The sequence below is a fragment of the Carya illinoinensis genome, chromosome 13, assembly GCF_018687715.1.
Source record: "Carya illinoinensis cultivar Pawnee chromosome 13, C.illinoinensisPawnee_v1, whole genome shotgun sequence".
Lineage (NCBI taxonomy): Eukaryota > Viridiplantae > Streptophyta > Magnoliopsida > Fagales > Juglandaceae > Carya > Carya illinoinensis.
The window spans coordinates 21,052,584-21,066,353 of NC_056764.1; the positions used below are offsets into that span (position 1 = coordinate 21,052,584).

The window sequence follows — 13,770 nt, forward strand, 5'->3', positions numbered from 1 at the left end:
TTATAATTATGAAAAAAGTTATAAGTAAAAAATAAATTGAAAGTGAAAAACGTTAATTATATATTGATGAATTGTGAAAAGGTATTTCATCAGGATGGGAAGGAATCAGATGCCAAAATAAATAAATAAAAAAAGTTGGAAAAGTAAGACAATAAAACGGGAAAAGTGTTTACGTGAGGATGTGAGGGAATCATATGCCCTTTGTTGTTGGGGCCAAGGCCGCTTAACACACACACACACAAAGTATATGTGCATGTATGACCTGACATGACCTCTGCATTTGCCACACTGAGACCCAAGCAAATCAAACATTCCTTTTTCATGTTTATCTGTTTTTATCTGCCAAATCCCTTTTAGAAAGGAAGAAAAAATGGCTGATCAGCTCATGACTGACGAACAGATCTCTGAGTTCAGGGAGGCCTTCAGCCTCTTCGACAGCGACGCCGATGGTAGATCTATTTTTTTGTTTGTTTCCTAAATTCTGTGTTTGAAGTCATATAGTCTTATCTAATTTATATATGTCTTCTGTTTGCAACGGACTAATTATTTCCTTGATTTTTTTGTTTGTTGATTGATTTTGTGGGTGATGCCATATATATTTACCGGTCATTAAGGGGTTATCTGAAGAAAAACTCTACTCATCATCCTCACATAATACCACACACCACACAACACACTGTTTTTGTTTTTAAAAATTTTTTAATTTTTTTTTTTGTTCTATTCTTCTTAAAGTAATTGAATTTTTCTACTCATTATATATCTATATACCATACATTTGGTAAGAGAAAAAAACAAGTGTGGTGTATGATGTGTGGGAATGATGAATAGCAAAACTCTTGTTTGAATAGCGAGATCAGATGATATGGTTTTAAATAAAAGTTAAAATTTGAATATAAAAATATTATTAGAATATTATTTTTTAATTAGAATATTATTTTTTAATATTATTATTATTTTGGTATTTGAAAAAGTTGAATTTTTTATTATATTTTGTATAGAAATTATTTGAGAAAGTTGTAATGATAAGATGAGAAGATATGATTTATCAATCTAAATAGCCCCTAAGAGATCCTTGTAATTTGGTATATTGTTTATATGGACTTCAACGCGGATGCTAATTCTGAAAGATAATTATAAATTGGTCTAAAAGCTTAGACATGCAAAAGATCAAGTTTGTCATGTATTTATGATATTTGCATGACTTTGTGATCTTATAAGCAGTTTGGATGCCTGTTATATAATTACAAAATATGGTATATTTAGAAAGAGTTATATGATAAAATACTTGCTAGCTAGGTAGTTAAATATCTTGCTGAAATTAATGTTACATTGTCTCAAATATTTTTATATTTGGTACAGGCCGTATCACTACCAAAGAGCTTGGGACTGTAATGCGGTCACTAGGGCTGAACCCAACTGCACCGGAATTGCAAGAGATGATAAATGAAGTTGATACTGACAACAATGGTACCATAGATTTCCTAGAATTCCTTGATCAGATGGCCCGACAGATGAAGGCCGCTGCTTTGGAGGAGGAGCTAAAGGAGGCTTTCCGGGTGTTCGACAAAGACCAAGATGGCCTTATTTCTGAAGTTGAGCTGCGAGATGTTATGGCAAATCTTGGTGAGAAGCTGACGAAAGAGGAAGTTGATGAGATGATTCGTGAGGCTGATATGGATGGTAATAACCAGGTCGACTATAAGGAGTTTTCCAGAGTCATGATGGCCAAGTGAGGATCTATTTCCAAACTAAAACTTGAAAAACATAATAAACATAAAAGTTCTATAATATACAGTTACTTTTGCGTACATTTTGAACATTTTACTGATATGATTGACCAAATCAATTATTTTATATTAAAAAAATGATACAGTCAATTACATTAATAGAGTATGCAAAGAGTATACAAAAGTAACTGTTCATAAAATTTTTTAAAAGGGAATAAACATGGCAAATAAGCTAGTAGAAATTTTCCATTTCCCCTAGGATATTTGCACTTGGTACTATTTGCTTTGTTTGGTTGCTTTATTGTTTGCATTATTTGTGGCATGCATTGGGTAAGTTAATTCTATCTTCGGTATCATGAATCTAGAACAAGAATTTGAACTTGTCGGTAGTTGTATCATCCATAGTATGTATGATCAAACATGACATTTTGAGACCATCACCCACACATAACAAAACAAAACAAAAAGTGCCGTTGGTTTTGATTTTCCTTTGCCCAACAAGAGAATGTCTCAGGTTAGTTAGCTTTTGCGAGCTGTCGTCCTATTGCTTTGTCTGAATTTGTGAGTCGGAGTCCTTTCTTACCAATAGAATTAGACGGGTTAAAGTTACTAGGTTGACATTTTATGGAGGTTAGCTTGATCATTAGAATTTTAATTGTTTGATTATATAGATGAGATGAGATAAAATGAGATTAAAGTTGAAAATAAAATAAAATATTGTTAAAAAATAATTTTTAATATTATTTTTCGTGGAATTTGAAAAAATTAAATTGTTTATTATATTTTATATAGAATTTTTAAAAAGTTGTAATGATTAAATAAGATGAGATGATTTGTAAAAACAAACTAGACTTAAGATCTTGTCCCGTAAAAGTTATGTGCCTTCCTCGGATTTTTTTTTTTTGCACCAAAACCCATTTTTGTCTATCAATGACATTTTTTCGTCTCTTTATTAATGTTGGTAAACTAAGGCATGGTTTGGTTTCATAAATTTTTAAAATTATCTCCTCTCTTCTTAGCCCAATCCATCCTATTTCATCTAATCTCAATATCCAAATATCATTTAAATATAAAATATTTTTCAATTTTAAATTTTAAATTTTTTAACTTTTTCATCTAATTATTATAACTTTTTTAAACTTCTAAACAAAACATAAAAAATATTTCATTTTTTTAAATCTTAAAACAAAATTATATTTAAAAATTATATTCTAACCCTCCTTTAACTTTATAATTTTTTATTCAATTTTTTTCTTTCAGTTTCCAAAAGAAAATGCTTGGTGTCCCAATAATATCTCCCATAGTGGGTCTTGATACTTCTTTTTTTTTTTTAACACAATCATTAATGAAGTATTTTTTAATGATGTTATGAATTTTATTTTTTAAAACTATTTTAAGGATATAAAAAAATATATGGAAAAAAAGGCCGAATGGCCTTGTCGGCATAAATTCTTAGTAGAATTTGTTGGGTACTGTACCATCCTTTTCCAAAATCTTATAAAAATCTTAGTTTAAACCATTTCACTATTATTAACAAATTATTTCATTACTATTTACAAGTTTTTCATCTTATCTCATATGTGTAACCAAACAAGACCTAAAACTCTATTTGGTTTCACATATGATCTTAACTCATTTTATTTTATCTCAATATCTAAACATCATTCAAATACAAACACTCTTTAATTTCAAATATTTAAAATTTTAATTTTTTCATTTAATCATAATCTAATCATTGTAACTTTTTCAAACTTTTAAATAAAACATTAAAAATACAATTCAACCTTTTCAAATATCAAAATAAAAATAATATTAAAAAATTATATTATAACAATATTAATTTTATAATATTTTTATTTAACTTTTTTTCTCTTATTTATTAAAATTTTATAAAATATCATAACTCTTATTTTATTATTATTCACAAAATTTTTATTTTTATTTATAAATTTTTCATCCCACCTTATTTTATCCATATAATCAAACAAGGCAGACTGAATGACTCAATAACTCCAGAAGATCTGAAAGAATATATCTTTTAAAAATTTCGTGCCAAGCATAAAATATACAAAGATCATTCTCGATAGAGGCGCAAGTAGAGTTTGTAGAAGTTAGGTGCTAAGTTGCTAACAGTTGTTTTTTTCACCTTTTTGCCTTTTTTTTCCCTTTATCATGAACATTTAGATTGAGTAAATACTAATTTGATTTGTAAACGAAGGGTTTCACTTTGGAATCCGTGTTTGCTTTCAGCACCGCCTGTTCGCAACCATCCTTAAAGTTTTGTATGGAAGATGTTATTGGTGATGCTTTATAGATTTGTGGGTATGCATACGCCTACAATTTTTTTTTTTAATATTTCATAATTTATTTTATAATAAATTAGAGTAATACTATACACTATACTCTCATTCTAATTTCATCAAATTATATAAGATGTGACACATTTATTATCATTTAAAATTTTTCTATAAATAATTATAAACAAATTGTAGGTTTATCATAGTAACACATTTTTTAGAAAATCAAAATAACAAAAGTGTATTAGAAGTCAGGACGACATGCACTACAAGAAAAACCACCTATTGCGATGATTTTTATATTGTTGCAAAAATAATCGTCACAATAGGTCACTTTTTGCAATGATTTTAGAATCGTCGTAGTGTTTTTATATCGATAGTTGATTCAAAGTGGGTGGTCCCCTAATTTTTGCATTTGCAACAAATAATAGGATTTTTTTTTTTTTTTTGTTTTTTGGCAACGAAAGCTTTTGTGGAGAAAAGTAAAAATCTGCTGCAACTCTCAAAGAATCGTCGGGATTAGGTATAGGCAGCAAAATTGATGAAATATTTTATTTTTCCCCCTGAATTCTTTTGTTCTCCACTTCTCTCTATTCTTCCCCATTTCCAAGCATGCAGTCCCGATTACTTGCTTGCTCCACCTACCCTCGAATGATTTTATCTCCATTTTCGATCACCACCCAAAGCTTTCTTCTCCACCCCATTTTCCTCTTGTGGAAGTTACGGTCGAACTTGTCTCCTCCCTATACTATGCCGTTTGATTCGTCCTTTGGGCAGTTGGACTTTTTCATAGATTTCCCAATATTGGAGGTCGAGATTTATTATTTGAGACTCGTGGGTACCTTCCGTCACCATAGGTATGATTGCAACTCATTTGAATATCTCACCCCCTTCATCCGTGCTTGTTGCTTTACAAATTTAAGCTTTTTGTTTGTAAACTAATTTATAGTTATGCAGTTGTGAAACTAAGGATGAAAAACTGAGCATGCATGGTTGCCTCAATTATATGCCCAATTTTGACAAAACCATGGCCTTGGATGGAAAATCTGTTTAGATTAGGGGCTAAACTGATCTTTTAGAACCTTTTTGGTATCAAATCCTCCTGAAATTCAGAGCGATGGGAGTTGAGACAAGCATCCTTCTTTGGTAGGTGTTACGAACCAATCTTTTTAGGATCTTTTTGTCTATGCTTTCTTTTCTATGTGCATATGAGATGGTAACAAAACAAGGAAATTTAGAAGTTTCTTTTATTCTCTAGATTCATAAATTGCAAAAGTATTTTTGATAATGAATTACAAAGTATTTATATTAAGGACTAATAATTAAACTTAAAATACAAGTAAACATAAAATACATGATAATATGTGCAACTGATATGTTTAAAAATACATTTGATAACTTGATACCCCCTTTAAGATTGAGAGTAAATGGAATGAACTCTCATCTTGGTGATCAATTTCTTAAATTGTTGATGTCTAAGAGCTTTGGTGAGAGCATCAACAAGTTGATGTTGGGAAGCAAGGTGAGAAGTCTTGATTAATCCAACTTGAATATTGTGAAATGACAATCCAGCTCAATGTGCTTAGTTTGTTCGTGAAAAATGGTGTTGGCAGCGATGTGTAAAACAACTTGGCTGTCACAAAACAACTTGAGCACTATAAGTATGAGATACGTGGAAATTATAAAGAAGGGTAAAAAGCCAAAAAATTTCACAAGTAGTAGATGCTATGAATCGATATTTAGTTTTAGCTAAAGAACAAGAGAGTTTGTTGCTTCTTAGTTCCAAAGAAACCAAAGAACTCCCAAGAAAAACACAATATCCACTTGAAGGTCGACGACTATCAGGACAAGATGCCCAATTTGAATTTGCAAAGGCTTCAATAGTTAGTGAATTGTTAACTAGAAATAAAAGACCATGACCAAAAGTATTCTTAACATATTGCAAAATTTGATAGACTGCTGCTAAATGAGGATGCCTAGGTTGATCCATGTATTGAATAAGTCTTTGAATTGAGTAAGATAAGTCCAGCCTGGTAATAGTAAGGTATAAAAGCCTAACAATGAGCTTGTGAAACATTGTCGAATCAAGAAATCTCCATCATCTTTGCTGAGTTTCGGATTTTTCTTTTTTTTTTTTTTTTTTTTTTCCATGGGGAAGGGAACTGGTTTTGAAGCCAGAAAACTAGCATATTGTAAAATCTCAAGTGCATACTTCTGCTGGCATAAAGAAATGCCCTTTGGGGATCTAGCTACTTCCAAGCCAAGGAAGTACTTGAGCATATCAAGATCTTTAAACTTGAATTTAGCATCAAGCAAGGATTTCAAAGAAGACTCCACAAATTGTAAATTATTACTAGCTATCAAAATGTCATTGACATAAAAAATAAGAGCAAAAGAGGGATCCGGAGACTTGGTGAAAAGTGAATAATTACCTCATGACTATACAAAACTCAAATCAAGAAGTGTTAGAAAATTTAGAAAACCACAGGTATGAGGACTGTTTTAGACCATAAAGAGACGTATTCAGTTTGCCAAATTTGGGCCCCCTTTTAATATGAAAACTAGGAGGTAATTTCATATATACCTCTTCCAACATATCCTCATGTAAAAATGCATTATTCACATCAAGTTGAATGAGATGCCAATTCTACACAATGTTTTAATAGTAGCCCTTTTTGGTATATGTAAAAATGTTTCAGTATAATCCAAATATTCTTTGTAGGTATAACCCTTAGCAACCAACTTTGCTTTGTATCGTTCCACAGAGCCATCAGCACAATACTTGATTTTATAAACCCATTTACAGCCTATGGGTCATTTTCCAGGAGCCAAAGAAACAATAGTTCATGTATTATTTCTTTTCCAAAGTGGCTCTCTTAGTGTAGGACAACTTAGTGATAAAACTTAGGTTCAATATCAGCAGTAACAGCTAGGGTAAAAGACTTATGATTAGAGTATGCAGCACAGGAGTTGCAATAAAATCCTACAAGTAACCAGGAGCTCCTCTGATTTTAGTTGATCTTCGTGGAGGTATAGGTGATAGAACATCGGTTTTAGAAGCACAGATAGGAGAAGAGGTATGATTGGATGGAGAAGTGACATTGGGTGAGGATGCTATTGAAGACACAGTAAATGATTCAAATGTTGAAGATTCAATAGGAAATGGGAGAGATACTTTTGAAGAGGGAGAAATCAAATTGATGAAAGAAAGAATTATTAGACTTGAAAGGAAAAATATGTTCATGAAATACAGCATGTTTGGGCACGAAACACTTATTTGTTTTAAGATCAAAAAGTTTGTAACCTTTGATACCAAAAAAATATCCAAGATACAACTACAAGCCCTAGGATCAAATTTTGTGTGAGATCTTTGTAAGCTAGAAGCAAAACACAAGCAACTAAAGGTTCTCAAGTGTTCATATGAAGGAGAAGCTTGAAACAGCAACTCAAAGGGAGATTTATTTTGTAATAGAGGAATAGGCAACCTATTATTGAAGTAGCTTTGAAAATAGCATCACCCCAAAACTTAGTAGGCATGTGAGACTTGAATAATAAGGCCCAAGTTATGTGAAGAATATGTTGGCGCTTTCTCTCCACAACAAATCGGATCTAGGTTTTTGAAATAAGATTTTAATGGGTCTAGATCATCATGACTTGATTCTTGGCTTTCTTGGATAAGTTTTCAATTTGATTGTGGGTTCAAGAGATTTTGATCCCATGAGTTCACATCAAAAGCTCTCTCCACAACAGAGTTTTGTTGTAGAGTTTCAACACAGTTGTATTGATGAATGACTCTTTTTGAATTAAGAAAAGATGAGATAGAAAAATTTGTACCATGATTAGTACAAATATATATAAATTTTTTTTCTTGTATTGAATTGAGTTTTGACCATTTTGAAATACTTCTAAATGAGAATTGGGACTTTAGATTTATACTTAAAAAGATGAATCCAAGTTACTCGAGTACAATCATCAATAATTGTTAAAAAAAAAAGAGTAACCTTCAATAGTTGAAATGAAAAAGGTCCTCGAACATCACAGTAGATAAGATGAAATGGCAAAGTACAAAAATGACTTGTTAGGAAAGGGGGTAATTTTTTCTGTTTGGCTAATGGACAAATTGTATATGGATTATCAGACATAACCAAATCATGTACAAGTTTATTCAAGAAAAACATCCTTGCAACAGAAGGATTGCCTATTCTATTATGCCAAAGTTCAAACAATGAAGATTTGGAAGAAGTAAAGCAAGCAAATGGTATCAAGGCATTATTGAACTAGAAACTTCATTATGAGAAAGAGGAAGCTATGTGAATGGAAAAGAAAGAGAAGAGCCTGTTGTTGTAGGATGTAGAGTCCTTCTTGTTGTCTACCCACTCCAATCAACTTCGAGGTGATCAGGTCTTGAATAAGGCACATGTTAGAAGAAAATAGAAAGTAGCAAGTGATTGATTTAGTGAGCTTGTTGATTGAAATTAATTTGAATGTAAATGAGGGTACACAAAGATGTAATAGATGTAAAAAAATCAACCGAGGAAACCATATGATCTGTTGCCCTCGTATCAAGAATCTAGGCTGAACAATTAGGATCAAACAATGTATGCTTGGTAGAGGAAAAAACAGAAGGATGAGAGGAAAACATACCGGATAGTGGGTAGGAAGATGAAGTTACAGCGTTAACAGCATGACTTGAGTCATCAAACTTTTTCTGAGAGTGAAGCATAGCCAAAAGTTGTTGATATTGAGTCTTAGCTAGAGAAAATGGAGATGCAACTGAGGAAAAGTGATCACTGAGGAAAACTCGATTAGCCATGGACTGTTGCCGTGGCTTTGGCTTGTATCCCGGTGGAATTCCATGCAGTTTATATCACTTCTCAACCACATGTCCAGTAATTACATAGCGTTTACATACTTGTCGATCCTTCTTGGAGAAGGGTTTTACAAATCTGGAATTATCAATCTTAACATCAAAAGCATGTGGATCAGTAGGTGTAAGAGAAGTAATATAAATTTCTCTCTATTTCTCTTGTTGAAAAACAAGAGAAAACACCTTATTGAGTGGTAGTAAGAGCTCCATCAACAAAATCTAAGCCCTTACTGAGGAAAAAGACTCATTTAGTCTCATAAGAAACTATAAAATATGCTATTGTTAAACATATAAATTCAATGTGTTCACAAAACCACACCAACAAACTGGAACAGGTTTATAATTGACTAGCTCATCACAAAGGGCTTTCAGGTGAGTAAAATAAGCACTTACCGAACATTGGCCTTGAGAAAGAGTGGAGATCGATTTCTATAGCTAGAAAATCCTAGGACCGTTTTCCTAAGAGAATCATTCTTTTAGATTGGTCTAGATCTCATATGTAGTGATAACATACAAAACACTACCAGAAATATAAGGAGAAACGAAGTTAAGGATCTAAGATATCACCATATTATTGTAGTGCAGCCATGGGGAGAAGAGAGGATCAGTCGAATCCGCTGGTTTGAGAATTGAACGATCCACAAACCCTAACTTGTTTTTTTTTGGCCTGGGTGCCATGGTCATAAATCGGGACCATGTGTGATAGTTATCTTTGATAATGAGGTTGTGTGACGAGGACAACACCAAGATTGTCACTGGGATGAAGAAAAAAAGGACTGGCAGCATCATTAGGGAGTGTGTGTTGAGTCGACACCATGACAGAGGAAAGGGGGGAAAACATATGATACCATAGCAGAACAAGGAAACCTAGAAGTACTTTTTTGTATTTTCTAGATTCATAAGATTCATAAAATGCATAAGTATTTCTAATTATGAATTACAAAGTATTTATACTAAGGACCAATAATTAATCCTAAAATACAAGTAAATACTAGTAAACATAAAATGCATGATAATACATGCAACTGACATGTGTAAAAATACATTTGATAACTTGATAGAGGGCCATGGGTTGCTTCTTATATATAGGATTTAGTATATGAATTATTGATTTTAATTTTTAAAAAAATGGATAGCTAGTCAAATTAGTCATACCCACTATCCGTTAATTAAATTTGTTTAGTGCAGATGCTACATCTCAATATCTAATTTATGCATGGCAGGCTGGATAATTGATCCAAATATCTGGTTACCTAGATTTTTTTATTTGGGCAGAATAAAATTTGGCCCACACACATAGGTGTAATAGGGTATGTTTGAATGTTAAGAGTATTTTAAATTATCTGTAAATAGTAGTGAAATAGTTTATGAATAGTAAAATAATAATGAATCGTTTGTAAATAGTAGTTAACTATTTGTGAATAGCAATGAAGTAGATTGAGATGATCTAAGGTGCCAAATACAACCATCATGGTGAAAAAGTAAAATATTTTCATCTTTGATTTGAGAAATGATGCCTTATATCCACGAGCTTATGGTTGTTTGAGCAAATGTCTACATAGTGTTCTTGTTTCACACATTGAAATATTTTAGGGCTGTTTGAGAAAAAGTTTAAGAATGAAGAACTTAAATGTCTTTCAATGTAGTTTTTTCTATTTTTTTTAATCCCTTGTTTGGTTTTCTCGTATTTCAATTTGACAATATTGATTGCTTTTTTTAATCCCATATATCTTCGGGTACAATAAAATAAGTGATAATTGAGGAGCCCTAATCACCTTTCAAATTGAGTATCATGCAATGATGTATGATTATGATTCAGTCCTTGATGATCAAGTACTAATGTTAGCTAGCTGACGTATTTCATGTCCCTAATTTAATTTGATTTAATTTTGTGGAAGACGTAAGAGGGTGGGAGATCAAAGAAGAGGCCCAAGCCCTAGTTTCCGAAGAGTAGATCAGCCTATCAAACTGAGGTCCTCAAATGTAGAGGTCAGTGACAAGGGACGTCGTCTTTGTTGTTTCCTCTAATTACCAGTAAAGCACTCCTGAATGGTCCAAGTTGTGTGGTCCAAATGACTCAGGTATTTTTCGGCCTATGTATAAGAACAATAAATAAATAAATTGGACAATGATTGTATATATCACGTACGTAGCATGTAAAGTTACCTGGCGGCCTCTACTAATATTAAAGTCCTAAAGTATTGCAATATCATTTGATTCCTCCTAATTTCCTTTCTATTTGAAGTGGGTGGGAGAGTGAAGAAACGTTCTAGTTTAGATGAAGTTGATCCATGCGGCTCTGTTCATGTGCAGACAAAACATACATACCATTTTTATGATTCAACTATTTGTGAACATTCTTTAAGCATTACACTTAAGATCCATAAGGTATAGATTCAAAACACAATTACAAGGTGAATAGGCATTTTTAGTCAATGCATCGGAAGTTAACAATTCAAATAATTTATCCAAGCGATCATGGATTATATCAAACCAAAGTCTAATAAAGCACGAGATTTTGGTCATGGAGTGAAACTCTAGCTAGCAACATGCCGGCAACAACCCAAAAACAAAATGATCAAAATATAAATGAGTGATATTGGTCTATCTCACAATGAGTTTTCTCTCAAAACAAACAAATAGGATTTCTAAAATAATAACCAAGAGCTCTACAAAAGTCTCGTATCATAAGGCATAATTAGGCCAGTAGGGTTTACTTTAGGGTCTAGTTCGTATTGTTTAAATCAGATTTTCACTCAATCAAGATGTCTCATGTACGTCTTGCAAAATTTACTTCACCTAGTAAACACTAGAACTTGAAAATCTTCCTTAAAAATGATCTTGTAGATCATCCTTTAAGTTAACTTTCTAGCGTTGCCGAGCATTAGGGCTGTTCGTATGGGCCGGAATCCAGATAACCGGATAACTGGTTCCTATTTTCAGCCCAGGTTTAATTTGAGCCGGAATCTGAATTTAAAAACCCGGATGAATCCGGGTCGGGTTCGGGTTCAAAACCCAGTACCCGAGTTTTATAAAATGAAAAGATAAACCTAATTCGCTGAGTAGCCCCTCTCCCCCCTGAGTTTTCTTCTTCCCAGTCTCAGACCTACTCCCTCTTTCTGTGGTCTGCGTTTGCATTTGCGCTTGTGTCTGCGATGCCCTAGCCCCTCCCGAAATCACTCTCTCATCTACTCTATCTCTCACTCTAATATTTGTGATGATGACCGGTGGAAGTGCTTGAGCTTGGGATCCAAGAGATCAGAACATATTTTCGTTTGGGTATGTTTTCTTTCTTCTCTTTGTTTTGTTATCTCTCTTTTTTTTCCTGAGAATGTTTGAAGAGTATTTTTATGGGTTAGATCCGTTTGAATGTTTGAATGTTTGAGGATATTAAATCTAGTAGATCTGATAGTTCTGTTCTCTGTGTTGTAGTTGCAATGTTTTACTTTTGTCGTTGTCATTGTGGCGGCGGTATCAACATTGCAACTTTCTTTGAATCTGTCTAGGAGTGCTCATCTACAAGGGTGTTTGCCAATGGATCGATCACCACTTCAGTTGTCTTTAAAATCTGTTGTGTCGTTTCCTTTCCACACTAACATGTTATTTGTTTAGGGTAAATATATAAATTGATATTTCCAACAATCAATGGCTCTTCTATGTCCCTATTTACTCACTCAAATATTATCTGAAATAATGAGATTTTTGCTATCTGAACTCTTTTATGCCATTATGCTCTACTGACGACTGGGAGGAGCACATTCTTGAACCACAAGAAGCTGGTTGTAGGGGACTCGATTGTATTCTTAAGAGCTGAAAATGTTGATCTTTGTATCTTTACCATATATAGAAAATAATAGTGAATGAAAATTTTGCATCTATATGTCATCATGTATAGTTTCTTGAGTATATGGGTTTTTGTTTGATTTTACATGTCTCTGTGATGCTTGGACAAGCTGATTGAAGAATGAAAGGAGGCCAGCCCTCAAGCAGTAGTACTGAACAAGTGTCATGAAGTAAAGGGTGTTGTTTATGATATCATCCCAGCTTGGCAAAATTGATTGGTTATTGTTGTGATGAAGTAAAGGGTGTTGTTTATGATATCAGTCTACAAGATACTTTGCATAACCTAATGGTCAAAGGTATAGTCAATCGAACCTACGAATTTTTGCTCCTCCAAGTGAGAATTCTTGAAATGAAGTTCATTTTACCCTCAGTTTTGCATAAATTGATATCGTTTGAAATCCTGCCCAAGTTTCCTCTGCATCATATAATATATGTTTGGGGATTTAGAATCTCATATTCTGTTGTAGATATTTTGTTGAGACACCTTTCTCTAATTGCATCTTATATACTTCTCAATTGGGTTTGACTTCTTTCTTAAAACATGTACTTTTACAACCCCCCCTTCCCCTTTTCTGGGTTTCTAAGGCATTGCAGTTTGCTTTGTTGGTAAAAGTTCCATATTAATATAGAACCCCTTTTTTACATGTATCATTTGCAATGTTTTTTCTATTCGTCGTTTCTAGGTTGAACCTCAAGTAAAAGTATTTTAGGACAATTGTGCTTGCACTTGCAAATTTCTTATTGGAAAGCCTTGATATATCTACTCATGGTTTCACTAATGAGGTGATCCTTGAAACAAATAGCGTTGCTAGGATTGTCCATTTTTTTTGTTTCTTCTCCATTATTCAAGTTATCATTTTTCTTGTCCATTGTTTCAACTATAAGACCAACTCATGGGGGAGGAATACTATTCAAATCAGTTAAGGCCAAAAGACAGATCACTCAAACTTGCTACTTGCTACTTGAAGTTGTTACTTGTTGGAATTATTTTGTAATTCAAATCTTGTAGTTTTGTATTTTGTATTGTAATGTAATA

At 32.8% G+C, this 13,770-nt stretch overlaps 1 protein-coding gene across 1 annotated transcript; it reads left to right on the forward strand.

Moving 5' to 3' along the window:
* Nucleotides 1–251: 251 nt before the first annotated feature.
* Nucleotides 252–11,118, forward strand: LOC122291865 (calmodulin-like). The gene is made up of 3 exons (XM_043099889.1): nucleotides 252–449; nucleotides 1,360–1,729; nucleotides 10,790–11,118. The coding sequence occupies exons 1-3, from the start codon at nucleotides 371–373 to the stop codon at nucleotides 10,917–10,919; spliced, it is 579 nt and encodes a 192-aa protein (XP_042955823.1). The 5' UTR covers nucleotides 252–370; the 3' UTR covers nucleotides 10,920–11,118.
* Nucleotides 11,119–13,770: the final 2,652 nt, after the last annotated feature.

Coding starts and splice junctions, on each gene's coding strand:
- LOC122291865 (XM_043099889.1), top strand. CDS start 371: ATGGCTGATCAGCTCATGACTGACGAACAGATCTCTGAGTTCAGGGAG. Junction 450..1,359: donor CTTCGACAGCGACGCCGATG/GTAGATCTATTT, acceptor TATTTGGTACAG/GCCGTATCACTACCAAAGAG. Junction 1,730..10,789: donor TCCAGAGTCATGATGGCCAA/GTGAGGATCTAT, acceptor ATTTTGTGGAAG/ACGTAAGAGGGTGGGAGATC.